The sequence below is a fragment of the Zeugodacus cucurbitae genome, chromosome 6 (genome assembly GCF_028554725.1).
Source record: "Zeugodacus cucurbitae isolate PBARC_wt_2022May chromosome 6, idZeuCucr1.2, whole genome shotgun sequence".
Classification (NCBI taxonomy): domain Eukaryota; kingdom Metazoa; phylum Arthropoda; class Insecta; order Diptera; family Tephritidae; genus Zeugodacus; species Zeugodacus cucurbitae.
This window is the reverse complement of record NC_071671.1, coordinates 50,243,160-50,270,896: the sequence shown is the minus strand read 5'-3', so window position 1 is coordinate 50,270,896 and position 27,737 is coordinate 50,243,160. Positions and strand designations below refer to the sequence as shown.

Below are 27,737 nucleotides of genomic sequence, written 5' to 3'. Positions count from 1 at the left end.
GTATTCAATTCACACCAGGTCGTAAGAAAGTCTCTAAAGAGTTGTACCACTGGAAATCTGACGAACCGTTAGTAACTGGTTAAATCAGTATAACAAAACAACCGGGCATTACCTACAAATATTGACGACTTTCAACGGATTCAACTTAAGGACCGGTTCTTAAAAGTTGATTAAGTGACTGAAGCTGATCTTAACTTTATGTTAGGAATGGTTGGGAACTTGGATGAAAAAGTACGGAAGCGAATATGTCAATATGTCTACCGTATTGATGACCGGAATTTATACCTAAAGGGGGAAAGCACTCTAAGAGCCAATGGCGATCACTGGTTAGCAGAAATAAGAAACAAATCATCCAAATATGAATGGCGCGCATGCGTTCGAACTCTTCACTGTCGGATGTATCTGTAATCCAACATATGTAGGCACGAACAACTGTAATTATGCGGCTAATCACCGATCTCGGCAGCTGCAGCTTGCTGCGCTTCTTCGCCTTTATGCCATTCCACCACGCTCGTGGGTAAACAAAAGGCCGAGCGCGTTACCGTAAATCAAGCAATCCAAAACTTTAAACGCTGCGCTGTTACACAAACAAAACGGAGCGAAAAAAATGAAATAAACAACGACAAGTGGAGAGCTCGAGTGTCGATGGTGCGTTGGAGCCAGCTCCGGGTCAGCTGTGCGGATCTCAATGTATAATGTGGTCAGCGGTGTATGATTGAATGCAGTTCGAAAATTAAAGGTTTTCAAAGCATAAACTGTGATAGCTATAATTACTTATGAGTGTCGTCCGTGCAGAGGCTGTGTGGAGCGAAGCGAATGCCGGAGCGCGTGAGTAAATGCGAGGATGGTGTCAGCAGCGAGTCGTCGTCGATAAGAGACGCTTACAAGTGTGCTGGTGTTGGTGTCAAAGTCGACACATGCACAAGTCGGAGTTGCGGATCTTTATGCGGAGACCTTTTTTAATTGCGGCTCACTCCCTACGCAGCGGCGGCGACGGAGTACCGACGCAACGCAACGCCGACGTAAGCCAGAAACTTTATAAAAGTTTGAGCGTAACGCTAGTGCGCAGCATTTGCACGGAATAACTCGCGGTACGCGGTACGCGCTCCAAGTCAACGTCAATGAAGAAATAATAATAAAAAAAGTAAATAAAAAAGTAAAAAAATATAAAAAAAAATCGTACGTGCGAAAAGAAAATAAAAGTGTACGGAATTCAGTGTGTTTGTTGTAAAAAAGCTACAACAAAGAAATAAAAAATAAAAAATTTTGTACGGTTTGCATTTGGTAGTGAAAGAAGTCGAAAATATGCAATGAATGTGTCGGATGTTTGAAGGCCAAAGACAACAACTAAAAATTTACACAAAATATAATAATTACAACAACAACAATAAAATAATCACTACAACAACAATACGCATACGCCACTTAGTGACAAACATTTCGACGGCGTTAATTTGTTGCAAACTAAATGGTAATTGTCATAATAGCAACAGCAACAGCAACAGCAACAACAACAACCCTAACAACAATACAACCGACAGCAACTGTCATAAACGGCTTAACGCAACGCAACCAAAAAAAAAAAAAAACCATCAGCAAAATGATGAGTGAATAAATATTTATTTAAATGAGCGCACAATGAAATACCATTTCAGCTGCATTGCTTAATCGATACTCACGAAAAAGTAAAAAGAAAATAAATAAAAAACTCATAAATAAATTACGTACAGTGCAGTGGGCAGGCAGACAAACGGAGAGTCGTGTGACAGCGTATGTTTTTGGGAAAGGCCAAAAAGACACCAACAGACAACAAAAATGTCGCATCAATTGCGCTAATATTCGAGACCATTAAACGCGTTTACATATATACCAGCATATAGTTGCTTTATATACAGTTATATTTATGTAATAACTAACAAAATATACCGTTATTGTCAAAGAACCTTACATGCAAACGGCGTTGTCAGTGCGCAAATCGAACGCCAACTGCCTAGTTCTTGCCAAACCAATAAGCGGCAAACAGTTTGAGAGCCCACGTGTGTTGTGTGTGCGGGCAGAAAGCGAAAGCAAGTGAAATGTCTAATTGAACTTTAATTTAGAAAGAATTTGTTAAATTATATGCGTGTTTAAAAAATTGTAAAAGAAAATTGTAACAAATTAAATTAATAAAAATTATTAAAACAAAAATAATATAAATTAAAATATTTATTTTTAAGTGCTGACTCAATTTGCTATCAAGTTAAATCGGTTGTAATAAACAATTGCTGCTGAATTTGCTGTTTCGAGTAACCAGCAGCAGTGGACGGACTGCGCTTAGCTGTAATTTTTGAAACTAAAGTAAGTTTAATTAGTTTGTTAATATTTATATTTTGAAATAGTTTTTAATTAGTTATTAGAGCAAAAATATTTTATTTTACCAAATATTGCAAATAATTTTTGATAAATAAAAAAAAATTCAAGAGGGTTTATTAAAGTACTGAGCATGTGAAGAAAAAAATAATTTTTTTTATGAAAAGTATTTAGTTTTTTTACTTTATTTAAACAAATTAATATTTTTTTAATTTTACAACAAATATTTATTTGATTAAAATTTTAATTAAAAGTATTTATTTATTTTTATTATATTTAAGAAAAAAACATTTTTTTAATTTTCTAAAACAAGCTAAAATATTTTCTAAAAATAAAAAATTCTTTAATGAATAATGAAATAAAACACAAAAATATTATTCAAAATATTGGCTGTCGCTAGCTACTACTTTTGACCATTCTTTCTGGCAGCATGCGTATTCCGTGCAAATGTCGAGAATTCGGCTCGAAAAGTGACTTTTTCAGTTGAGAATAAGTTTGGGATGCAAACAGATCTCTACAAATATTTTGTTGGGTTAATGTTGACACAAATGTCCAAGATCGATATAAAACGATTTAATCGACCAGTGCTTGACCCTAGAGACATCTATATATATATGTAATAAAATTCACCATTTAAAATATTAAGATTTTTTTACAAATACAGTGTAAATATTTATTCACAAGCTTCGTGCCGGCTAATCGTTTTCAATTTACTTTTCCTTCACTTTTTTTACAAGTTGTCTACTTGCATATAAAAAATAAAAAAAATATGTATGAGCCACTTACCGAGCTTGTAATTAGAGAAAATAAATTCATACACACTTTTGACTAATATTTAGGACTGCAAAGTGATTGCATTAGAGCAGAACATACATTGAATTGAAAAATAAAAAAAAAAATTACAAAATAATCTTTAGACTAAGAAATATTAAAAAAAAAAAAACACAAAAATGTATAAATTATCAACAACTATAAGAAAATTAAAATATATAAGTGAAAACTGTGAATTTACATATAAAATAAAAAAGCATACTACATACTATACTATTCAATTGTGTATTGTATAAATCTAAGTGATTTTTTCAAAGTCAATGTTGACCTTAAAATACATTTATAACTACAAATATATTTGTAGACGCCACAGCAAACATTTTTTTGTAGTTTTTCTTTATAATTCCATTTGTTTCTCCAAGTAAGTGGACCCTTCCTAATGTACACTTAGTCTCTTAGTCTATTGTATATAGCCAACAAATAGGGAACGTTTTTTTATTTAGCTGTATTTAAAGCCACTTAGTACCTTCAATATTTGACTTCTCGAAAAGTATTTGTATATGTACATATTCGACGCCAATTTTTAAAGTTCAAGAGACGTTCGAATCGGCACACTTAAAAGTACATTTGTATTTTACTAGCGCGAAAAATGTGATGTTCTTAGGTACTACAGCTAAGTGCATTTAAAAAACTCTTACATTACTTAGTAACATTAATATAATATATTATTTTTAAGTGGAAGATATAGACGAAGAAAATCGCCACGTATCAAGGAAACTCTCTACTAGGGATTTGAGTTTTTAAAGTAAGTTAAGCTGATGGCATTAAATTTTTAAAATTTTCTAAGATGACATCATGAGTATTTTAAGAATTAAATTTGGTTCAAAATCATTAAATAAACGGTGTTACACGGAATTTCAGCTAAGAGTTTCACTTTTGAACATAATTTATCACCTGGTTGAAATATGAATATCAAATTTATTATAAGGCAAGGCTACGCCCACTTGTCAGTAATTTTGTAACCAAATATATTCTTGTGTCAAAGTTAATTTATATTAATTAATGACTAGTCAAAACCATATATAGTTTCGATCTGGACCATTAGCGATATAAAACTTCACACAGAGTCATGAAGTAATTGATTTGTGTCAAGGTTAGGGTTGTAACCGACGAGACTATGTCTTATAAAGTCCACGTTTTCGAGAATACTATCGTAAAAAATGCTCCGAATGTCGTCAGTCACCACGATATAGACCATGGACATTATGTACCCTCAAAAAGTAGTCTTACGAAGTATGATATAAACTAAGTTGTTACTTGACAGTTTGATCTGTCATAGCTGTGAAAAACTTGTGGTCACTTTGACAGCTGGATTGACAGCTGTCACTCTACGAATTTTACAACTCATAAAATTACCCTGTATAACCTCAAAATCTATCCTATTTTGATGACAACTGTATTATACTCATTAGGGACGTGTTGCGTGGGTATAAAATCAATAAAACATTTGTGAATGAATCTAATTTATATCCGTGATTTTTAAACAATTACGAATTTAATACGCAAAGGGTCAATAAATAATTTTTGTCTTAATTAGGTTTTGACTTAAGTGTTGGACAAACAGAATTAAGTTATTCTTATGACGAAACACACGTGTGGACGTCACAGGTGCTTATAAGTACCCGTATACTTATATATGTATATAGTAAATATGAAAATGGTAATCTGAATATACATATTTATACGTGCCCCGAAATCGTACATCGCGACATAAGTCTATTGGTTTGTGTGTTTGTCTACACAATATGCTTTACATTTTAATTACTTCTCTTTTGGTCAGCCACCGATTTTTCGTAGACGCGACAGACAAATTGTTTTTCCTTTTTTTCGTTATGGAGACCAATGTACCACGAATATGGAGTACGAAGTTTTCTTCCTATACCTTTTTCAGATTTGCACGTACAGACACTCATGTATACATACAGCTTATTTAAATGTTGAATTGGATGCTTTAGCGTTTTCACAAAAATCAACAAAAACAAATATAAAGAGTTCCTACTGCAATTTACAATACCACGTGTTAATTGAACGACCACGTTTTAGCTTGCCTACGTAAAATGTAGTCAAAATAACCAACATACTGCTAATTGCTGTAATATTTTGTTGCAATATTGTTCTTCTTTTGCTCGATTGGTTATCACAACGTGGAAATGCAATTTATGTGAGCTCAAATCTTCAAGCGTACTTTACAGGGTCTCAAGCCAAGTACTTCACAATCATTGATCCAGCGATCCTCGTTCTAATGACCACCAGATCTCCTTAGATCCTTAGTTCTCGGAGGTTGATTATTGTATAGTGTCCAACCGATTTACAATTTTTGGCCGATGCCGATGGTATTATATTTACATATATTTATATTTACATTTCTCTAGTTTCTCCAACGTTAAAGTTGGGTTCCGATGTATAGCTCTCTCTGTATGCCTGAAAACCCCGGTGGAATCGTAATTTTCCCCTGCACCCTTTTCTCTACATTTACATCTTCCTGTATTTACTTGTCCCCTAACAGGTAATTAAGTTTTAAGTGTGTTTTTACAAGATCTTCAAAAGCAATTTGTATGCGAAGCTCTTATAATGAAGTTACGACAAGTACGAGCACGTGAGCTCAAGTATATGTTAGTAACTACTCGGTTGAGTTGATGTAATTTCGTAATATAAAATATTTTAGAAATTATGAATTGAATTGTTCCAATGTTAATGGAAATATGTTTTAATGAGAACTGCGCCCAATGAAGCCAATAGGAAATATATCGTCACATGGACTTTAAAGAAGTCTTATAAAGAGAACTAATCTGACAAAACTAAACACAAACGGAATTTAATACTGATTCTGGGGGTGCCAATTCACTTTAATAGTACTCATTCTGTGGAAAGGAAAATTATACGCTCCTTTATACACTTTAAAAGATGAGGTCAACTCAGTTTATAGGTCTATGAGCGCCACTCCCTGTGGAGCAATCTTGTTGGATTCAGAATGTTCCGACTCATTGCATTCAACTTGAGTCATAGGAAGTTCATAAAGTTCATACCTCATATAATATACATATAACGTCCATCAAAACCGCCGAAGCAAAATCTTGACTTCTTCATTTAAAGACTTCAAGGTCAAGTCACTTACGAACTGATAATGCATTCGTTATAGGTTGTAAGTTTTATTTTCCAATTATATTCTACAAGATATTGTGTTCTTGAGTCCTTTAAGGTAATGAACAAGGCTACCACATACTTGAGTACTCGGTCGTATATTATTTGTATGAGGACTCTTCGAGCGACTCTTTAATAAGTTATAGGGTAGGCAGATGTTATTGAAATACATTCATAAATTAACAAACTTATTCTTTTGGTTTAAACAACTCTCCCTACGGCATATACCGTTCTATATTATTATTATTTAACTCATTGGCCCCAGAATACCGGGTTGGAAACATCGGAGAGACATAAGATCACCATCTACTTCAAGTATTGGGAATCGGAATATCCTAACGTACGGACTGAAAGTCTTTCTAGGAAGCAGTCTTCATAAATTATAGTAGTTGATGTAATGATTAAGAACATTCTTCATATCTAAAATGACTGTGGACATGGCGTATACGTAATTTTTAGTATTTTTCATACAAATGTGACAAATATTACAACATATTTTTATAAGTTTGAGTAATTTTCTTTCTATACAAACCTACCTTTACCTTTACTTCAAATAACTCAGTTATTGACAAATAAATTGATATTCTATTTGACTAAATATGGGTTTTTTCCTGCATAAAGCTGGGGATTTCACGACTAATCTAAGTATTCATATAAAATGTAATTTGTATTTATTTATTATATTTATTAAAATATTTAATGACTTTGTGTCATAAATATTTTTACACCTTTTTATTGTACGCATATATCAAATGCCTATTGAAGTTCAAGCGACATTATGTAAACCACGCGAGGGAATATTTAGAAAAACCAAACTAAATTGTTGATTTTTATAATTATCCATATTAGTTTGTATGTATGTATGTGCGCGGGTGCATATGACCACCTAACGCGTAGATTTTACGCCTACATTGGCACAGCCTCTCTTTCTTAACTCAAATCATATTTGTATTTCTCATGCTAGCTAATATTGACAGTCATAACTTTGAAGTTGTAGATAATTTCGTCTACCTGGGAACCAGCATTAACGGCAATAACAATGTCAGCCTCGAAATCCAGCGCAGAATCACGCTTGCCAACAGGTGCTACTATGGACTAAGTAGGCAATTGAAAAGTAAAGTCCTCTCTCGACGAACAAAAACCAAACTCTACAAGTCCCTCATCATTCCCGTCCTACTTTATGGTGCAGAAGCTTGGACGATGTCAACATCAGATGAGACGACACTAGGAGTTTTCGAGAGAAAGGTTTTGCGGAAGATTTATGGTCCCTTAAACATTGGCAACGGCGAATACCGCAGACGATGGAACGATGAGCTGTATGTGTTATTCGACGACATAGACATAGTCCAGCGAATAAAAAAACAGCGGCTACGCTGGCTAGGTCATGTTGTTCGAATGGATGAAAGTGCTCCAGCTCTGATAGTATTCGATGCAGTACCCGCTGGTGGAAGCCGAGGAAGAGGGAGACCTCCACTCCGATGGAAGGACCAGGTGAATAGGGACCTGGCTTCGCTTGGTATAACCAATTGGCGCCAAACTGCCAGAAGGAGGGATACGTGGCGCGCTGTTTTGGACTCGGCTATAACCGCGTAAGCGGTGTCTACGCCAGTCAAGAAGAAGAAGAAGAAGCTAATATTGAAAGTTTCTTGATATTGTTGTTGTATGAAATTAGATACAACAAACTCTTTTATAGATACATATGATGATGCAAGCAAATAATTATGACCTAAATAATAAACAAAATAAGTTGATCTATTGCAGTTCAGTGAAGGAGAATTGGCGTAGTAGAAGTACATATAGTGATAATTGTGTTGAGAATTACAGTTGCAACATCGCTCTTAAAAAAAAGTTTTTCATTTCTCTCGGCGTTCAAAATATACTGAGACTTTTTATTAAAAAAAATATGATGGTAACCCTGTTAGGTTAGGTAAGGTATGAAGGCTGTTCCCTACAAAAAGAAAACACACTTGGACTATTAAGGATAGTCCTTTGTGATGTCATCAAATTTAACCTCCTCACCATAATTTAAGAATCGACAAACCTAGAACCTACCACAACTCTGCAGAGATTTTTGACTTATTTGTATATACGCTAATTCGAGGGGATGCCCAAAAAAAATTGCAACCAAGAAACTTTGGAGACTGTCCAGCGCCTGATCAGTTCAGCTGAAACCGATTCATCCAGAAGCAAGTTGCAAGAGAATAATGGTGGTTGTTCTCATTTCACTGTAAGTGACACCGATGTGCCCAGCATATCAAGCTCGTCAGCTTTCCAATCTGCTACGATTCCGCTGTGGCCAGGCACCCAAACAAGTCTGATTGCGAAGTGATCCGATTGCAACTGATAGCGAGAACTGGCAATCCTTTACCAGTTTGGAGCGCACAGTCATCGAGGTCAAGGCCGTTCTACTATCAGCGTGAATCGTCACCTCTCTGAAGGCTGCTTCGCTACGCAGCAGTGCATCCGCTGCAACCTTTATGGCAGCCACTTCCGCTTGAAAAACGCTGCAATTGTACGAAAGTCTGAAGCTGAGGATAATGAGAAGTTCCCGACAACAAACTCCTCCCTCATCCTTCTGCTCTAACTTCGACCCATGCGTAAAGAAGCTCAACGCGCCTCTCTTCCAAGGACACCTCCCCACCCAAACATCTCTTGAAGGTATAAGAGCTGAAAAAAGACCGTAGCCTCCATATTCACCAGATATAACAACGTGTGACTTTTTCCCGTTTTCGAAAATAAAGAGAACATTAAAGGGCCGTCGTTTTACAAGCAGAAATCGCTGTAAGATCAAAGGCTATCCAAAAATTCGAGTTTGAGAAGTGTTTCAACGATTGGAAGAAGCGCTGGCATAAGTGTATTATATCGAAAGGAGAGGATTTTGAAGGCGATACATTAATGTAGACGATTGAATAAATATTTTTTTCCAAAAAAAGAAAATTCCCGTTATTTTTTGAACATTACCTAAGTTAAAATAGTTTGTCAAACAAACTCGTTTTATTTAAGATTTTAAGGCATTTATTTGACAATTTTATTTTCGAAAAGTCATTGAAAGGAAGAAAATTATAAAAATGACCTGCACTTATTCAGTAGTTGACATTAAAACAATATATGCATTTTGCAAAAATAAATTTAAAAAAAAAAGAAATAAAAAATAATATTTTTTAATTAAAGCACTAAAAATTATGCATAGACTCTAAGACTTTAAATTACTCTTTGTGGCCAATTTAGTCATTAACATATAAAAAATGCACACACTCATACATACATACGAAAGCAAGTGCTAATATGTTTTACAACATTCAGCGATTACATATGACTTTGTGCAAATTTATTTTAGGTCTGGCATCTTTTAGACGACTCAAAGATATTAGCAAAGTAAGCAAAAATAAAAGTAACAATATTTAATAGACACAATGAGCGTAACTGGTTAGTTAAGCGAGCTTATCGCTAACTATGCTGCTTACACAGATTTTAACTGCTGGCCTACTTTGTTCATAATGTTTGCTCTAATACATTGCACTTGTTGGTTTCGGAGGTTTTAGGGACTTTAAAAGTGTTAGGAGTGTTCGTGAGCTCTTTTTCGCTATAGCGAAATCTTCTTACAATAATTTCATCAAGATGCCCCGCTATCAGGCTACAAAATATTGATACTTCATGGAATCTCGGCTGTGGATTTCACTTACGAGAACTATACATACCCATAAGCAAAAGCTTGTCAAAGTCAGACAAAAAACGTGAAGAAGCTTCGAATTGTGGTCTTAACAATCAACCGTTATGTGAGACAAACTAAACTGGATTACCCTTGTGCAGTTATGTTGGCGCATCAGAGAAAGCCCCTCATAAGCATCTTTTATACATATATTATGAAATCTTTATTTTTAGCGGGTCTCGTACATTGTTGCTGTTGTTGTTGTTATTGTTGGTTGCATGCTTGCACGATCGAAAGTCATTGCGCGGCGATGCCGTCGAAAAAAAGAGCAATAAAATAAAAAAAGTAAAATGAAAGAAGTAAAAAATAAATGCTGCACATTTACACAAAAGTATGCAAATGCCGTGTTTTTGTTGTTTTACACGCAGCTATTGTCAGCGCTTGTCAGCTGCTTTGACACTGTCTAAAAAATAAATAAATAAATAACGGTTAATGTGCGTTATGTTGCTAAAAGCGTTTCATATGCAGCATGATTGCAGGCGTTGTTGTATTTGGCGTTTTTGTTGTTGTTGTTGTTTAATTATTTGCTTTTATTGCATTTTTTTATTTCTTTAAAATGATTGCTTCTTCGGTACAACATTTGCACTTGATTAGGCGAGTTTAATGAGTTGATCAGGGCTCTCTTGTTATGCCATTCTGCTGCGTATTCTCTCACTTTCCTCTTACTCTCAGTGTTACTTATATTCGGCTTCTTCACTACAAAAATCCCTTAATAGTACCAGCTTTTGACCAACTTTTTTTTAAATTATTAGTAATTATTTAATTAAAATTCTTAAAATTTTTGATTTATTTTTTAATTTTTATTGATTATTTTTATTTATTATATTTATTTATTTTATTTTTTTGTTATAATAAAAAATATAGATTTTTAATTTTTTAATTAAATTTAATTTTTTTATTATTATAATTTTTTTAAATTGGTGTAATTATTAATTTTTTTTTAAATTATTTAATTTACACATTTTTGTACTTTAGCTTAATTATTAACTTTTTATTTTATTTTTAATTTATTTTTATAATTATTTATTTAAAATTTTTTCATAAATTTATTTATTATATGATTTGTTCTTTTTTTTAATTTTTATTGATTATTTTATTTTATTTTTTTCAAATATTTATAAACTCTGGTTAAGTTATTAATATTTCTTTAATTATTTAATTTATATATTTTTAGTTTAATAATTAAGTTTTTATTTTTTTTTTAATTCAATTCTAAATATTTATTTACTTCAATTTGTTAAATTTTTTAAATTAATTTTTGTTTATTTTAATCATTATGTTTTTCTTTGATTATTTATTTAATTTTTTTTTTGTTAAATTATGATTTTTTTATGTTTTTTATTTTTTTAATATTGTTTAATCATTTAATCTTTTTAATTTTAATACATACATAAATATTTCAATTGATTTTTAATTAATTTATTATTATTATTTTTAAATTATAATAATTTTTTTTTAATTTGTTTAATTATTTAAATATTTTTTATATTCAAATTCATTTTTCGTTAATTTATTATTATTATAATTTTTTAAATTAATTTTGTATAATAATAAAAAAAAAAAAGTTTTTATTTTTTTATTTTTTCTTAAAAACAAACAACAACAATAGTAGCAACACCAACTTGCACATGTTTCATCAACATCTTTCTTAACTTTGCACAATCATCGGCTGTTATCGCGTCACTCAAATTGGGTTAAACACCAACACAATGCCACAATTAAAAGTGAATCTGATTTTCATTGCTCTCGTATATGAAAAAAAAACTATCTACTCATTCATGCATACATACATACATACACACAAGCACATTACATTTTTTGAGACATATTCACTTGTAATTGCAGTGAATTTTCTCTTGTCAACTTTTTTGCTACCTCCTTTTCTGCTTTTTTCTCTCCGCCTTTCCACACGCTCATTCACGCTCTTTCACACACTGTCGCCTTCCCACTTTTCCACTTTTTCGGCGGCTGGCGATAATGACGACAATGAAAACCGGCTTTGCAACATGACACACGCGCATTGATTGTCTGTGGTTATGGCCATTGGCCGCCAGCACCGCCAACATCCCCGCTCGCCAACGCCACACCGCAAGCTTAGCGCTGTTAATAACGCTTGATTGCTTGCGCATCGTTTAAGCACACACATACATACTTACATACATTCAACTCTCGATGTGTGATTATTTTGTAATACTTACCTTTGGCGTGTGTGACTTTATTGTTGTTATTGTTTTTAATGTTATTTATTGTTGTTCAGTGAGTCAGTAGGCCAGGTTTGTTTATATCGTTCAAATGAAAACCACTCGTGTTGTGCACTGGGCGGCATATGGTAGCTTAAATGTACATATGTATTTATGTATGTGTGTGTTTGTGCGCGCATTGCCATTTATGTTACACCTATTGCAATGCATCCGATTGTTGTTAAACTATTTGCGCTTTGTCAAATATTTATTGATTACTTCTTACGCGCGTTGTTTGATAAGTCAGGGACTTTTTGTTAAACTGAAAAATATATATATTTCCGGAGAAATATTTTTAACTTCACGAAAGCTTCCAAGTTCTATGTGCGGTTGCCGTTCAGTGTTTTTCGAATTTTTTTTATCTGCATAACCACAGGATTAAGGTGTTCAGTAAATGCCCTTTATTTGGTTCTTAATCTCTTCCTAAAACTCAAATACTTCTTCCTTAATTTCAGATGTGCTGATGTTTCACGAACTACTTTATTATAATTACTAACGGCTTTGACTACATAAAAGACACAAAAACTCCGGACAATGTTTCTCCAGAAACTTTTTTCTGGACGTTCATAAAGGGGAACTCAATTTTTATGAAATCTTCTTTCCTTGGTAGCATATTCTGGTCATGAATAAACATTTTCTAGTTCAAAAGTACCAGGAAGGAAACAAAATGTCGCAAAAATTCGTTCAAATCATTCGAGGGAGTATGGCCGATCTAATTTTACAGTTTTCCTCTATATACCAAGCTTTCTAGGCGCTTATTCAGCGTTTTATTCAGCTAAAAATATCTTGAGCTGAATAAGTGCTGAAAGTCTGGTATTGAATTACACTCGCTGCACTGAAAGCTCATTTATTTCCAAATAGCTCAACAGAAATGCTTACAATCTCCGCCAGCTAACAAGCTCTTAAGAAGGGAAAATTAATGGTCACTTTATATGACAAAGTTAAAAATCGCGAAAAAATATCGACAATTGAGGTGGTGACGATATCTTCCTCCTAAAAAGGTTACATTGAATTTGGAGCTGAGTTTTCGAGTGCAGTACATGAAATCTTTCTTTGCTCTATAATAGAAATAATATCTAGAAATTGCCTATAACTGCAGATCAACTTTCAATTAATTTGGCTTCATTTAGTTTTTTTAGTGAAAAAATGAGTCGTAAACATTGCTGAAGAAATCTAGTTTAGATAAATATCTTCGGTCTTTCTGGAAGAATAATCAAACGTTATCTGTAGCAATGAGCAATGAGCCTTTCGGTCGCTTTCAGTTGCTCGTTCATAAATTTGTATGAGAAACTCTTTGATGGCAGATAGGTATGTATGTAAAACTGAAAAACAGTTATCTAACAGTTGAAGTAACTTTGCATAGAAATTTAAGCTTCCTCGTTTCCACATCAAAATTACCAAGGAAATGTAAATAGAATTGCTTTCACTCCGTAGGGATCTGATAAGTGGAATGATGGGTTATGAATAAAAAATATTGTATGTTTACCATAAGATTGATCCACACAACTCGAGAAGTTCAGCATTTTCGAAATTTTTGCTTCCATAATGAAAACACCCACGGAATGTACATAAATAGATATGCTTTCAATCTGAAAGCATCTTATGAGTGGATTAATAAGTGGAATAATAAATAATATTGTATGTCTACAGATCAGCAGAACTCCAAAAGTTTCAGTATCATCGAAATCTTAAGCTACACTTCCTCACATATTCTAAGTTAGAGATTATACTTCAAAACCGGAAGTATTTTACTAAATTAATAACTTTGTCATTATAAAGATATAATTTTGATGTGCTGAAGCGCCTGAATTTCAAAATTATTCTTAATATTTTTCAGACTGGAAATCGAAGTTTGTAACAGTAAAAATTGTAAAAATTACAAAAAAGGCATTAGTGAGAATTCCCTAGTAGATTTATGAGGATATTAGCCTCAAGTAGAAACTATCTGAAAATTCCTACAGGCCACTTACCTACATAATATGAATGTATGAGGTCGTAGTAAAACACCTAGTACCCATAAGTCACCCCACTCACACTGGCTGACTGACGAAAAATGTTCAAAATTTGCAAACTTATTATTGTTTACCCAATCAATTAGCGGTAAAGAGGTTTTCTTCATTTTTGTTGTTAGCAATTTTTTTCAACGGCATTGACAACAACCGCATAACATACAGACACGGCAGTTGACAGATAAATGTGGGGAATTTCAACCGAATACTAGCCGTTAAAAGTGAGTAAATAAATAAAAACATACAACGCAAATGCGTTTGGTGGCAATGCTAATGTCGAAAAACGTAACGAAAACGAGAAAACAACAAAGAATAATGGTGCATGAAAATATTTATTTTTTGTACTTTTGTATTTGGTAAAAAGTCGCTAACTTAGAAGTGTATGCGTTACCTATTGTTGTTTAGATACAGGGTTCTTCAATAGCGATGTGTCGAGAAGGTTGTAGCGGCGATCTTATTTTAGTGATTTCGGTATGCCGGTTAAAAATTTATTGTTGAAGGGAACTTCAGAACTTAATTAACTTTATAGATAAGGTCTGGAACACCTCCATTAAATGTTTAAACTAGTCCATAGGTTGACTCACATAGAACCGTAAGTTATTAGAATTAGAACCTTTCTAGGCCGTATTCAGAGTCAAAAACCATAGACAAAGACCTGAAAGCTATAATTTCGGTCTTGAGTTCCGGTAAAAGGTTTCCCACATTTAAAAATGCATAGTTATGATTGCGATGAGGACCTACTAGATATGTCTTGTTCCAACAAACAACACTCTTTGGTGAAGATTTGATGCTGGTTCCAATCAATATTTATAATTTATTCGGAGACTGCATTGATTAGAAAACGATTGGGATCCAAAGATATCCGAAAGTGAGTAAAAGTCATTGAATATTATGGACTAAATATTGAATGATAATGAAACCCCTCATCTCGAGAACCATACCAAACCCGATTTATTAAAATATTGAAACGATGACTTAAAATATATGAGAAATCTCGAGAGTTGGTTAAAGTTATCTAAAACTCTTTTTTTCCCTAAATCGTTCTTCTAATTCGACTTGAAGATCTTTCAACAATTCAGTCGAAGTCAGTATTTTAGAGTCTAAAAAAGCATATATCCTTCAGTTTCGTATCATCAGAAGAAGTGGTGACAGCTTTTATTTAACTATTTTCGGATATGAACTCGATTAAAGCATTTTTCGTACAACCAATCTGCCCTCTTGGGACAGCCTTTACATTAGACCGGCTGTAAAGTGAATATGTCGGGTGATTTCTGAGATTTATGATACCAAAAACTACAGAAAAGTTGAAGGCAAAGTTGGCGCGGAGACGTTTACATATGTTGGTACACATTTCGGCGAAAAGTCATTTGAGCTTTTAAAACGCACTTTAACGCCTCAGCGATGACCTTAACCAAAGTGTAAATGTAAAAAAAAAACATGTGTGTTGTATGTAATTTGTTGGTTTGTGTGTTGTTTTTCTGGTTGCTTGACTAGTTTTCTTGTTGGTGGTGCAGGTTTTATTGTTGCTGTTGCTGTTGAATTAGATCGCTCCATCTCTGCGCATGCACCCAAGTAACAAGCGACAAGGTCGAGGTGCACGCTTGCCAGCGGCAAAGATAAAAATCAAATGCTATAAAATGAGTTAAAAGAATGAATTGTTTGAGGAAAAAATAATAATAAATTCAAATAAACAATGCAGTAAATCTCAGACACCGCACCCACACACTCGCAGATCCATATGTAGTTTGTTATGCAATTGGCCAAAACTCGCTGTTTATGCCTTTCATTCATACCAATAGCTGCAATTGCAACCGAATTTTGGCTCCAAAGGTCAACTCTTAGCTGTTGAATGTGTGGCGATTAGTTTTTATGACGATCTTTTGCATTTGCATTTGCATACAGTGTGGTCGCTAATTGATCATAAAAAATTAAGTGCGTTTTACATTTAAGATTTGGGTTTAGATTGTGAGCAATTTGTTAATTCGACTTATCTGATGACTGAAGGAGTTGTGTTATAAAATAGCACCCTACAGTGATGAGGCTTCTTTGAACAACAGGAGTATCGTTATAGGTGACATCTTCAAGTCTAAACTATATTTGCGGTTTCATAGAGACATATTTGATATATGTGAAATGGAGCTGAGAATCTTCGATTTAATATTGGAATAAAGACATAGATTTTTTCGGAAGAGATTGATTATTTTTAAAGAAAACCTCAATATTAAAATAAATTCCCGATACTTATTGTGATGTCTGATTTGAGCGATTATTTAGAACATAGAAACGGAAATAGAAAACTACTGCAAAGTTTGTATGAATCCTTTCTATACTTCTCTGAAAGGTGATTTTTTCCGAAATGAAAGATCACATTAAATTTGGATGTGAGAAAAAATCTGCTTTCTTCATGTTACAGTTGGTCGTTTCGCTTACTGAGATCGGAATCGAGCCTACTTAAAACATAACCTCATAAAAATACCGATCATTAGTATAACTCAAAACAACTGTAAATTTGTTCACTTGTCTATATAATGTTCCTAGAACATAAAACTTTTTTACTAAGTGCTTTTTAAGAAGTTCCACGTTAGTCTTATTGATATTCGACGCTTATAGGGTCAGATTTAATATTAAAAGTTTTACTGTTCGACAATATTATAAGGATAAGGTTCCATATTTCAATGATTATACCTCATTTGAGCGTTCAAACATACAATCGATTAGTAACTGCAGGGAGAACCACTTTTTGAAGCCGTTTCTCATAATAACCTTTCAAGCTGTACAGTGAAATATATAATCGTGTATGATCCAATCTCGATTTCACGAGAATATGTCAATATTTTGATCTCAGATAGAAGGTCCCGATAGATTTACGAAGCACACCATTGTTGTAAATAAAGAAACAAAGACACCATTGTTGTAAATAAAGCTCTTTACGACCCATAAAGAAACCAGTTAGAGGGTCAAGATCTTCCACAAAAATAATCCTCATACAATTCCACAATAAAACTCTGACCATAAGAATTCTCTCAGACATTAACTTACAACATTTTTTTCATATATGCTCCCTTCGACCAAAAAATGAAAACTTTGACCCACTGTAAAAAAAAACTCAGACGTGCTGGACCATAAGTTTGTTCTACAAAAATGATCTACTCAACATACCCTTTCAGAATTATAGGGTCGCTATTCTGTTCCAAAAATGCTGTTGGACAGTGTAATTATACACTTCTGTTTTGTTTAAAAAATTTGAGAATTACAGAAAAAATATTTCTGGAAAACAATTATGACACACTGTATAAATTTGCAGATTTCTTTCGCCTGCTGCTAATTATAATAAATTAATTTTTTCCTTTCGTTACGTTATACCCGCCATTAGGGTTCATTGAGCCAATTTCAATATTTTGCATTTTCGCTTTTAAGGTGTTTTCAACAAAAGTTTAATTTTAAACTTTTTCATTTTTACATTTTCGCATATTAATTAACATTTTGCAATTCATTGGTGGCGCATAGAAATATGTTTACAAAAAAAAAAACATATTACACAGCTTAGAGTAGAAAAATGTAAAATGAGAAAAAATATGTAAAATAAGAAAAAAAGCTTAATCGATTCGCAAATTTAGTATCAAGGTCAATGAGGTGTTAGACGCTTTGTTTGGTTGTTGAGTAATACGGCTTGACTTAATTTCGGACTCACACGCCACATTTACATACATACATATGTACATATATAAATATTTCGCTCGAGCGTTGCGATCTTGCCTAATGTCTAATGGCAGACCCGCCTTTCATCGAGCTACAAATGACCAAATCGGCCGAATCTGCATATTTTACAAACCAAAAACACGCGTTTGCTTGTTCGTCTAACATATTTTTTCTAATTTTTTCTATAAATTTCTGTTATTATTTTTCTCAAACGCTTCGCCAGTATCGCTTGACATCATTACCATCGTTGCACTCTTTTCAATTTTCAAGGGCAATCGATGCTTTTTCGTTTACTTTGGTGCAAACAGTAGTCAACAAAAGTACAAATATATGTAAACAACAAGATAAATAACTAGATAAACATGTTATACTCCAAAATTGTGTAGTTTGCATTTACATTTATTAGAGTTTTCAATGATTTTCTTTGCTCATCAAAGACACCCATAGAGCCATGTATATAATATTTACATAAGTCCTCAATGTCACAATTTACAAGATGCATATCTTAAATATTGATTTAAATCTTGTTGTTGTTGTTGTATATTTAATTTAATTTTAATTGATTCTGCTGCCTTCACAGCGAGATGCTTGACTGAGCAAAGAAGTGAACTACAAAGAATTTCAAGTGTTTTTGTAAATATTCAATTAGCTTAAGCTAATAAATTGGTAAGTTCCCGATTGATGGCGAACTTTATAAAAAAAGTCAACGATACAATTTGAGATATAAAAGCTAAGGCCGATAAGATTCGATGATACCATGATAGATATTTCTAGAAATTTCGGTACAAACATGAACAGATAAATTATTTTTCGGATAGTTGGACAGTTAGATGGGAACATAAACAAATATATGCTAAGAGATACAATGTACAGAGGTAGATATATATGCATAGATTCAGGTGCTTTAAAATTAGGTATAGACTGTTTAAAAGATAATAAAAGTAAGGAAGGACTAAGTTCAGGCGTAACCATACATTTTATACACTCCCAATTTATTTATTTTTATTTTTTAAATTTTATTAAGATAAAAAACAATTTGATCCACATATTGGAAATAATGTCGACTAGAATAAGGAAAATCATTATTTATAATATATGGGTGCACGGGTAATTCCTGGATCGATTTCACTAACTTCACCCTACACTATATCCAAAACAATAGATTTACTTAATTTGTTTTAAGATATCTTATATATTAATCGATATCTTTTGTATAAAGTCCACAGGAACTTAGAAAATCCCTGTGTGAGGTATATGACCAGATATTGGGCTGCTAGGAGCAGTTATGGCCCGATTTTATCTACACTGCACACTATTTATGAACAAGGCACACAACTTAGGACCAATACGTCTGGATAAATTGTACAGCATCCACCCACAAAGGTGAGATTTCGCTGATTCTTCAAGAATACTTTCTGCACTTCTTGAACAACTTGATCAGTTATTGATGAACCAAATTGTCTACAGCGAAGTATTATATAGATATCTTTGCAGAGGTCTTAAAAGATCTTTGTAAGATTAAATTTATGACTTTGTTTTTAGACTATATCTCAAAGCAGCTGTAGGGATTTGATCAAATATCTGACAAATTTATAATTTAATTTATATGTATATTTCTGCTAACTAATCTGTGGTAGAACTTAGTCTACTATACAATTGTTGATACGCTGATATATCATTTAAGATTGGGTAGATCATTTTGTGACAGATAGACAGAGTTTCAAAATATTTGCAGTACAAATCTACCAGATATTATCAAATATTTTGATTACAGAGACTTTTTGAAGAATAGGATAGATTCACATATGATATCGATAATGTAGTATAGGAACAAATTTCTTCCGCCACACAGAAAATGGTTCTAGTAATCTTTTAAAATTTTCTACTAGCACGAAGACTTCCGTTTGCACGCAGAGCGCCGAATGATTATTGTTAAGTTATATATATATATATATATATATATATAGATAGTTATATAGAAGATACAGATTTATCACCAGATCAATAATATATGTCAAAAAGTCAAAAAGTCAAAAAGTCTGCAGCTCGGAGTAAAATACCGGACCGAACAGTCTAAAAACATTCTCAGATCTTATGAATACATTACACTGGAATCCATCAAAGGGAAGTTGATAAAGATAGAGGTCCATTATGTAAATGATGAGTTTGAATGGTAATATCAAATCCAAGAATATGAAGTAACTATTGGGAAATATCAAACGCCGAGTTGATTTATATCAAAAATAATTATAACATACAAATCACCTCAGCATTCGATTTCTATGATAAAAAACAATTTAAAATCTCCGCTCAAACACATCAATCTTGTATATCACTGTAAACTGCGTCTACAACCATTAGAGCTATCTGTGCGCCTGCGCAATGCACCATTGAAATGTGATTAAGTGCGAATAAGCAGTAATAAAAATGTTTTATTTTATTTTAATTTTTATTTGTATAATTAAATACACACACGTGTATACATCAATGAACAAGTGCGTGTAAAGCATTAATTGCATAACACAGCAACGGAAAAAAGTCATTTTGCCTTTGAGAGGCTTCCAATTTTAAACTTTTTTGTGTCCAACACCAAAGTCAATAAACAAGGTTTCCCATTCAGACAAGTTTACTTAACAGTTTCTTATGAATGCATAAACACACACTTACATACATATGTGAGTACAAAAAGGGGTTTATTTTGTTGTTGTAGAATAATAAACAAATAAATTTACTTTGTTTAATCGATGTGTAGAATTATGCAATGCTGTGGTTATTATTACCAAAAGTACTATGAAGTTTACTTTTAAAGAACAATAAAACTGTTTGTATATGTTTGTATGCTTAGTCACATACATGAACAACCTCTGTACATGATTTTTTACATGTACTCGTATGTATGTAAATTTGCGGCAAAGTCAGTTGTGCGGTTTTCATTGTCAATGTCAATGCAAGAATTACTGACAAGCGAGGTCTATCAGGTGTATTGTATGTACATATATGAATTTACATAAATGTATGTATGATGTATGTGGGTACAATGGATATACAGTGGAACTTCCATAACTCGAACTTCTATAACCCTAAGTTCTTCATAATTCGAACTCTTGAATTGGCAAAAGAAGTCAAATTTCATACAAATTACCTTCCGTAACTCGGAGTTCTATCAACTCGAAGTTTTTTTGTGGATTATAGAGATTCGAGTTAGGGAAGTCCAACAGTATTTTTAATTTTGGTATAAACTATAATATTTTACATATATACTAACGAAGAAAAATAATAAATAAGATCGTTTGCAAAAATTGGGAAACTATTATCATTGACATATCTGTTATATGTATTTCTTGGAATAATATTCGAAACCATTGACTAGCGCCTTTAAATAATATTGAACCTTTAAAGAAGTATGAAAGTACGCGATGGCAGGATCTTTCCCACATCTTAAATAAAAATTTTATGACGAAAGCGTCATCACAACGTAACGCTTACCAGCTGTGCACCTTGAACCAATATAGGTGCTGTGTTTAAAAATTGTGTGGAATTGTAAAATCCAAAATTTCACGGGTTTAGAGAGTACAATTGTCAAAATTTTTTATTATGTTGATTGCTTACTTTGTCCGTAGCAGCTGCTAAGGTTAGAAGAGTTTTTATGAGCTTTGGCGATTTTCGTTTATTAAAAGCTAACTCTTCGTTACTTGTTCACGAATTCTTGGCCAAAAACAGTATGCACGAACGAAAGATGGGGTGACTTCTCGTTTAAATCAAAGTTTATCATGATCTATGAAAAATGTTGGAGCTTTCAGAGAGACTATTTTTAAAAATAAAACTGTTAAGAATTTATACCTTGTATTCTTCAGAATATACTTCTAAGACCAATAATTCTATACTGAAAATGTGAAAAAGATGTTTTGAGGGCTAGGCTAAAGTATTTATTGAAGTTATACATTGATAACTTTTTAAGAAATGTACATTTCTTTAATCGTTATCAGTTATGTATATAGAACCCCATCTTTTCTCTGAAAATAAAAAAAAAAATATTTTTTCTTTCATTTAAAATCTTAGCTAGACAAGCATCAGACCATGTTCTGTCATGGAAAGAGATTTGTTAGTTAAGTTAGTCGAAAACAATAAAGTTACTTAGCTATAAATTAACAACACTATTATTTCAATAAATATAAAACTGAAAAAATCGGGATGCCAAAATTAAAATTTTACGATCAAAACCACACAACTTCCACTTGTCGTCAATGAAGTTACTCAATCAAAATTATATAGCATAATTATGGGAATTATGGAGGAAATTTTTAAACATTTATTAATAACAAGATTGTAAATACATTTTACAATTTGTTTTATAAAAAAACCTAAAAAATTAGGATATCTTAGGCTCAACCCACACCGTATTAGTCAAGACGTCTTTTCCTGTCTGATACGACAACAACCCATAGATTCACATGTTACAACCCACACCGAACAAGAAGAGACGAAAACGCATGTTCGCTTGGTTTGGGTTAGTACAAAAGGCGTTTCTATGTCTTATTAGTCAAAGACGTTTTTGACTAATGCGGTGTAGGTTGAGCCTTAAATAAAATTTTATCCCGATTCACCACATAGTATGGAATGATTTTATATATTATTATATAAAATTGTCATACGGTTTGAGTATGACAGAGAAACTTGACAGCAGGTTTTTTCCTTACGAGTATATAAATTTGTATGTTTAGTACTTATGTATGTCTCTCTAAAATTGTCTTGACACCCTTCATAAAGATTTATGCGTTGTTTTTGACACTTCTCGTTATTCTATTCTACTACCATTGTATCTACAACAATTGCTTTATATTTGACAATTACCCAACAATGGATACAAGCCCCCAAAATATGATTAGTTCATGTGACTTGTGACAAATTTGCAGAAAAAGTTTAACATTTAAATTTTAATACATAAAGCCGGATACATATATAAAATATACACAAGTATATATCTAAAGAGTTTTTTTTTTGCAAATTGAGCATTTATCAATAACTGTAAGCTGTCACGAGAACTTGTGACACATTCAAGTCACTAATGATGCTCAGTAGATTAGCTTTGTTATTGTTATTTTTCTAATTTATTTCGAACTTAATGTGGGAAGAGGAACTTGAGCGTTTGCTTGTAATAAAAGCCAAGGAAATGCGAACGAAAGAACATTTCTATTTTGGAACTAGAGCTGGTTAGTTATACATATAACTCTCTAAGAGAGGTTACTTCTTCCGGGATAATTTTAATATAAAACAAATTTACTCAATTTTTAATATTGAAACATATCACTAACATCACACTATTTTTATTATCCTTATAGAATCATATTCCGCAAAGCCTGTGTACCCACAAAAAGATGGCCGCCCGCGTTCCGAGCTCCAACTACAGCGCGTTGCAGCGAAATTTGCTAATTTTAACTTGTTGCATTTTCGTTACCTCTCAACTAGTTGTTGTTGCACAACATAACAACTCCGTTTACTATGCAAATCACAACAGCAGCGACAATCCAACAACACCTCCACACGCCTACAACAACAACTTGAATGCCAGTGATAAAGCCTTTCCAGCGTCTATTGAATTCACTCAAACTTTGAACTCCAGCTCATACAGTTATGATGAGTATGAAGACGATTTGGTTATGGACTTCAGAGATAAGGATTACGAGTTATACGAATATCTGCGACGCACCTCGGTTATATTCGGCTTGGCTACCATGGTGAATGGCAGTAATGTGAATAGCGCTTGCAGTCGACAAATGAGACACATTCAAATGGGGATCCTGCATAAAGAGCCGTGGGCTATGAAAGGTGAGTTGCTGATAGATACTGAGTAGGAGTTGATTAATTTTTCAGATTATCAGATAACAATCCTTAATTGAGCTTATGTTACGACCCCTTAGGAAAGTATTAGTGGGAGCTAGTTTGAAGTAACTTTTCCTTTATTTTATCGACGGCTTTCCTTTCTTGAAGGTGTTAGTTATCCAGAGACCCAAAAAGCCTCGTAATAAGGAGACTTTTGTCCTCTTCCTTCTTGAATTAAAGATTCAATAAATATCAAAGCTGTTTAATACATGTGTCAATATCAATTCACATGTTTTGTCCGTCCGGTAATGTAGTTTATTCTCTTGTCTAGATTCTTCCGGATACCTTTCCATTATTAGTAGAGTTCATGGATATTAGAATCGTAATTTAAGAAGAGACTGAACGGGCTTTCCTTATTGAAAGAGATACCGGTGTATCGTACTTATTTTCCCATCTTCCCATAGGAATAAGTCTTATGGTTTCATACCTTATTTATCTTATATAGTACCTTATACAATATCCTCTCTAATTCACAGTACTCGACGCTTCGGCAACCAAACCGTCCGGTTTCGTTTTTGGCCAAAACTTTTGGTTGGGCAGCCGTGAAGCTTGTGGCGCTGTCAAGAATCCAGTCGCCATCACACTCTCAAAGAACTATCAACGGATCATGCATTTTGCGCTTATCACTGAGCGTGCACCCTTCGATGTGGACTATCGTGTCGTGTACTTGCGTCATCACTCACCCTGGCAGGTGGAAATCAAAATGATGTCGGAGGAAATAATACACGTTGGTCTGTGTTTACCCAGCGTTTGTGCGTCTCATGAAATCGAGGAGTTGACACGCGCATATCTGGAACGTGGTCTCTTCATTGAGAATGACATTTACGATATACAACCACAGTTGGTTTATGTGAAAGATCTCAAGTTGAATAAGAGTTTCTTCGAAAAGCGCACATTCAAGATGATGTCGGTATTTTTGGCATTCACAAGCTTATTGTTGTTGGTCGCAGCATTTCTTCGCGTGAAACCAATTGTGGAGGCAAAACGAGTGGAGAATATGTCGAAGGTTACGCAAGATAGTGCGAATGTTGTTGCACAAGAATTACTACCCACTAAAGACACCAGCGATCCACCGAACTCAGTCGCTAACTCAGCTGATTACAGCTCGCTCTCGAATTTGCGTGATTTTGTGAAATGCTTCGATGTTTTGGACAATTATGATAAAATGTTTACGGTTAGAGAAAATTCCACGAGTGAGATTCCCGTTATAAATGGCTTGCGTTCGGTTTGTGCGATGTGGATTGTACTGTTCCATGTGTTCTGGTACATGTATTTCACAGTGAACAATAAGGCCTTCTTGATTTCCTATGCGGAACAGATCTTCTTTCAATATGTCAGCTCAGCACCGCTTTTGGTAGATGTCTTCTTCACTATAAGGTAAGTGGGAATTGTGGTTCTAACGAATTTTATGTATAAAAAAATAATTTGGTATTTTAGTGGTTTCCTGCAGACCTACAACTTTATGCGAAACGCCAAACAGATGCAAACAATCCGTAACAATAGTCATCTGCAAAATGTGAAACACTTCTTCAAGTTGCTCTTCCATCGTTATCTGAGGTACGTATAGTCCATAACTTAGATTCGATTTTGAAAATACGAAAGACTTAAAATGAGGGTTTTGAGACTCTATCAAGGAGCTCAAGCTAATCAAGATTGTGTAGGATCTGCTTATGTCTGACTTCGGCTAGATTCTTTAAAGAAATCGGTATTCTGCAAAGTTGAACGACGTTCAAATTAGTTAACCGCTAAAGGCGAGTGGATTCTGGAGCTTCGCGGGTTAGACGTGATAAAATTTTGAACCACTTAGCTTAAAATATGTTGAGCTGTCGAACTTTAAAATAATGTAATACTCAGACCAAAGTGTAGACTATATTATCCGCCAAACTTTCTGACCGATATCCAGGAACTTGAAATAAATTTCTATTAATTAATGTATTAATGTATTTTTCAGACTCGGTCCACTATACTTAGTGATGATGGGCACAGTGGACTTATTTTACGCCTACATTGCTGACGTGTCGGTTTACCATATAAGCGAGCGTTTTGATGAGAAATGCACGCAATATTGGTGGCGCAATTTGCTTTTCATACAGAATTTTTTCAGCCACAATGACATGTGTCTCAATTGGACCTGGTCATTGGCGTGTGAGATGCAATACTATGTCTTAGCGACCATACTACTCTTTATCTATGCCAAGTAAGTTTTATAAAACTAATTCATTCATATTCGAGATTTAATCTTTGTAATTATTCTAGAAACCCACGCTTGGTGAAAGGTTTTACCGCTGCCATATTAGTTGGCACCATAGCCTGGAGTTACTCCATTGGTTTGGATGCCAAATTTCAACTATCCTTTGATTCAGCTTTTGCCACGGGCACGAAAATCTACATTAGTCCCTTCGTACGAGTTTTACCCTATGTACTGGGTGCCGTTAGCGCCTGGTATCTGTTACATCGCAAATTGCAAATTGACATCAGTGACTTGAAGGAGAAATGTTTATGGAATTTAGCGATTTTGGTATTCTTCAGCTGCATCTATTCGACCATCAAGCGTGATATGTCCGTATTTTCGGCCGTCACTCTCTTCATTGTCGGTCGTTTACTCTTCTCGCTCAGTGTTTGTTGGATGATTGTGGGCAGCGCGACCGGGCGTGGCATTTGGTGGTCGCGCATTTTGGAAGCCAAAGTGTTTCAACACATCAATCGGGTGTCTTATGCCATTTATATGCTGAATCCCTTAGTCATAGCTTTCTTCTTCAGCTTGACGAATGCGAGTACTAGTGCGGATCCGTTGATGATGGTGAGTAAAAGGGGTTGGACCAATGTTGGTGTTACAATTTAAGAACCGTTAGCTACTTTTTGGTAGGGAGTTGACAATTGGGAAAAATAACGTATTTTAAGTATCACATAACCTTTAAACGTGCTAGAGTATAACAGTAATAAATTCTAAGTGGTTCTATCTTGGAAACATCATAAACACTGATATTCACGGACCTGGTGCTGCTACTTTGTTTTCAGTAGACAATTGAAATGTATCTTTTGGAGAGGAAAATACGTGTTTCTAACTGACGGACATTTAAGAATTCAGTATTTATACCTCAAGGATTTTAAATCCAAAAGCTACTTTGGCTGGAAGATTATGGTTGTCTCTTGACATTAAAAAACCATCGAAATCGTTTGAAATTTATATCTAGCTCTTACTCTTCTACTCTCTTTTAAAACACATTTTCCCTTTGTATTAACCCTCTATTTGTTTTTGCAGTGCGTGGTGTCATCCGGATTTATTGTCATTGTTTACCTAGTTTCGGTAGTGTTCTCGCTGGCCTTCGAAGTGCCCTACTGCAATTGGTCCAGTTTGATGCTTAAGGGTAGCCGCAGCAAGCAGAAAAGCCTTTAACTATGCTAATAACTGCCGCGGTTGAATTTCAAATCACGGACTTTGTATATATTTATGGCTATTTTATAGACGGTGTTATTGTGGAAGTTATGAAAACCTAGCGTATATGAAAATAACGGTATATGCTTTGTTTTTCAAATTTCCTCCCCTTAAAATGCCTTAAGCCACTTAATTTAGTATTTTTGTTTTAATTTCATATTTAATTCATTGTGATCGTAATCCATCCAGTTGGGTAGATAAATAAGATATTGATATTATATACAATATATATATGTATGTATGTGTGTACTTATATATATATATATATATATATGTATATACGTATGGAAATAAACTTAATTTACATGGACTAGTATTAAAATTGCTCACATATTAATGTAGGTTATATACGTAATACGATCTGAAGTAAAACTTCCGTTGTAAAATATTTGCGATTTTTTTATAAATATATTTCTTTTGCCAACATTTATTTTATAACCGAA

At 33.6% G+C, this 27,737-nt stretch overlaps 2 protein-coding genes across 3 annotated transcripts in view; one reads left to right on the top strand and one right to left on the bottom strand.

The window, feature by feature from the left end:
- Positions 1-27,737, bottom strand: part of LOC105214540 (kinesin-like protein KIF13A) — a 178,866-nt gene that overhangs the window by 58,954 nt on the left and 92,175 nt on the right. The window lies entirely within an intron of this gene.
- Positions 329-27,575, top strand: LOC105217346 (nose resistant to fluoxetine protein 6-like). Of its 2 annotated transcripts, none has more exons than XM_054234016.1 (7): positions 329-2,337; positions 23,318-23,804; positions 24,335-25,235; positions 25,296-25,415; positions 25,810-26,055; positions 26,115-26,658; positions 27,121-27,575. In XM_054234016.1, the coding sequence occupies exons 2-7, from the start codon at positions 23,354-23,356 to the stop codon at positions 27,253-27,255; spliced, it is 2,397 nt and encodes a 798-aa protein (XP_054089991.1). In that variant the 5' UTR covers positions 329-2,337; positions 23,318-23,353; the 3' UTR covers positions 27,256-27,575. The 2 variants fall into 2 exon arrangements, with proteins under 2 accessions (XP_054089991.1, XP_054089992.1); XM_054234017.1 differs by lacking the exon at positions 329-2,337 and adding an exon at positions 19,215-19,361.

Excerpts from the sequence above, each read along its gene's own strand:
- LOC105217346 (XM_054234016.1), top strand. The coding sequence starts at position 23,354 with ATGGCCGCCCGCGTTCCGAGCTCCAACTACAGCGCGTTGCAGCGAAAT. Across the intron at positions 25,236-25,295 it reads GATGTCTTCTTCACTATAAG|TGGTTTCCTGCAGACCTACA; the intron begins GTAAGTGGGAAT and ends TTGGTATTTTAG. Across the intron at positions 26,659-27,120 it reads GTGCGGATCCGTTGATGATG|TGCGTGGTGTCATCCGGATT; the intron begins GTGAGTAAAAGG and ends TTGTTTTTGCAG.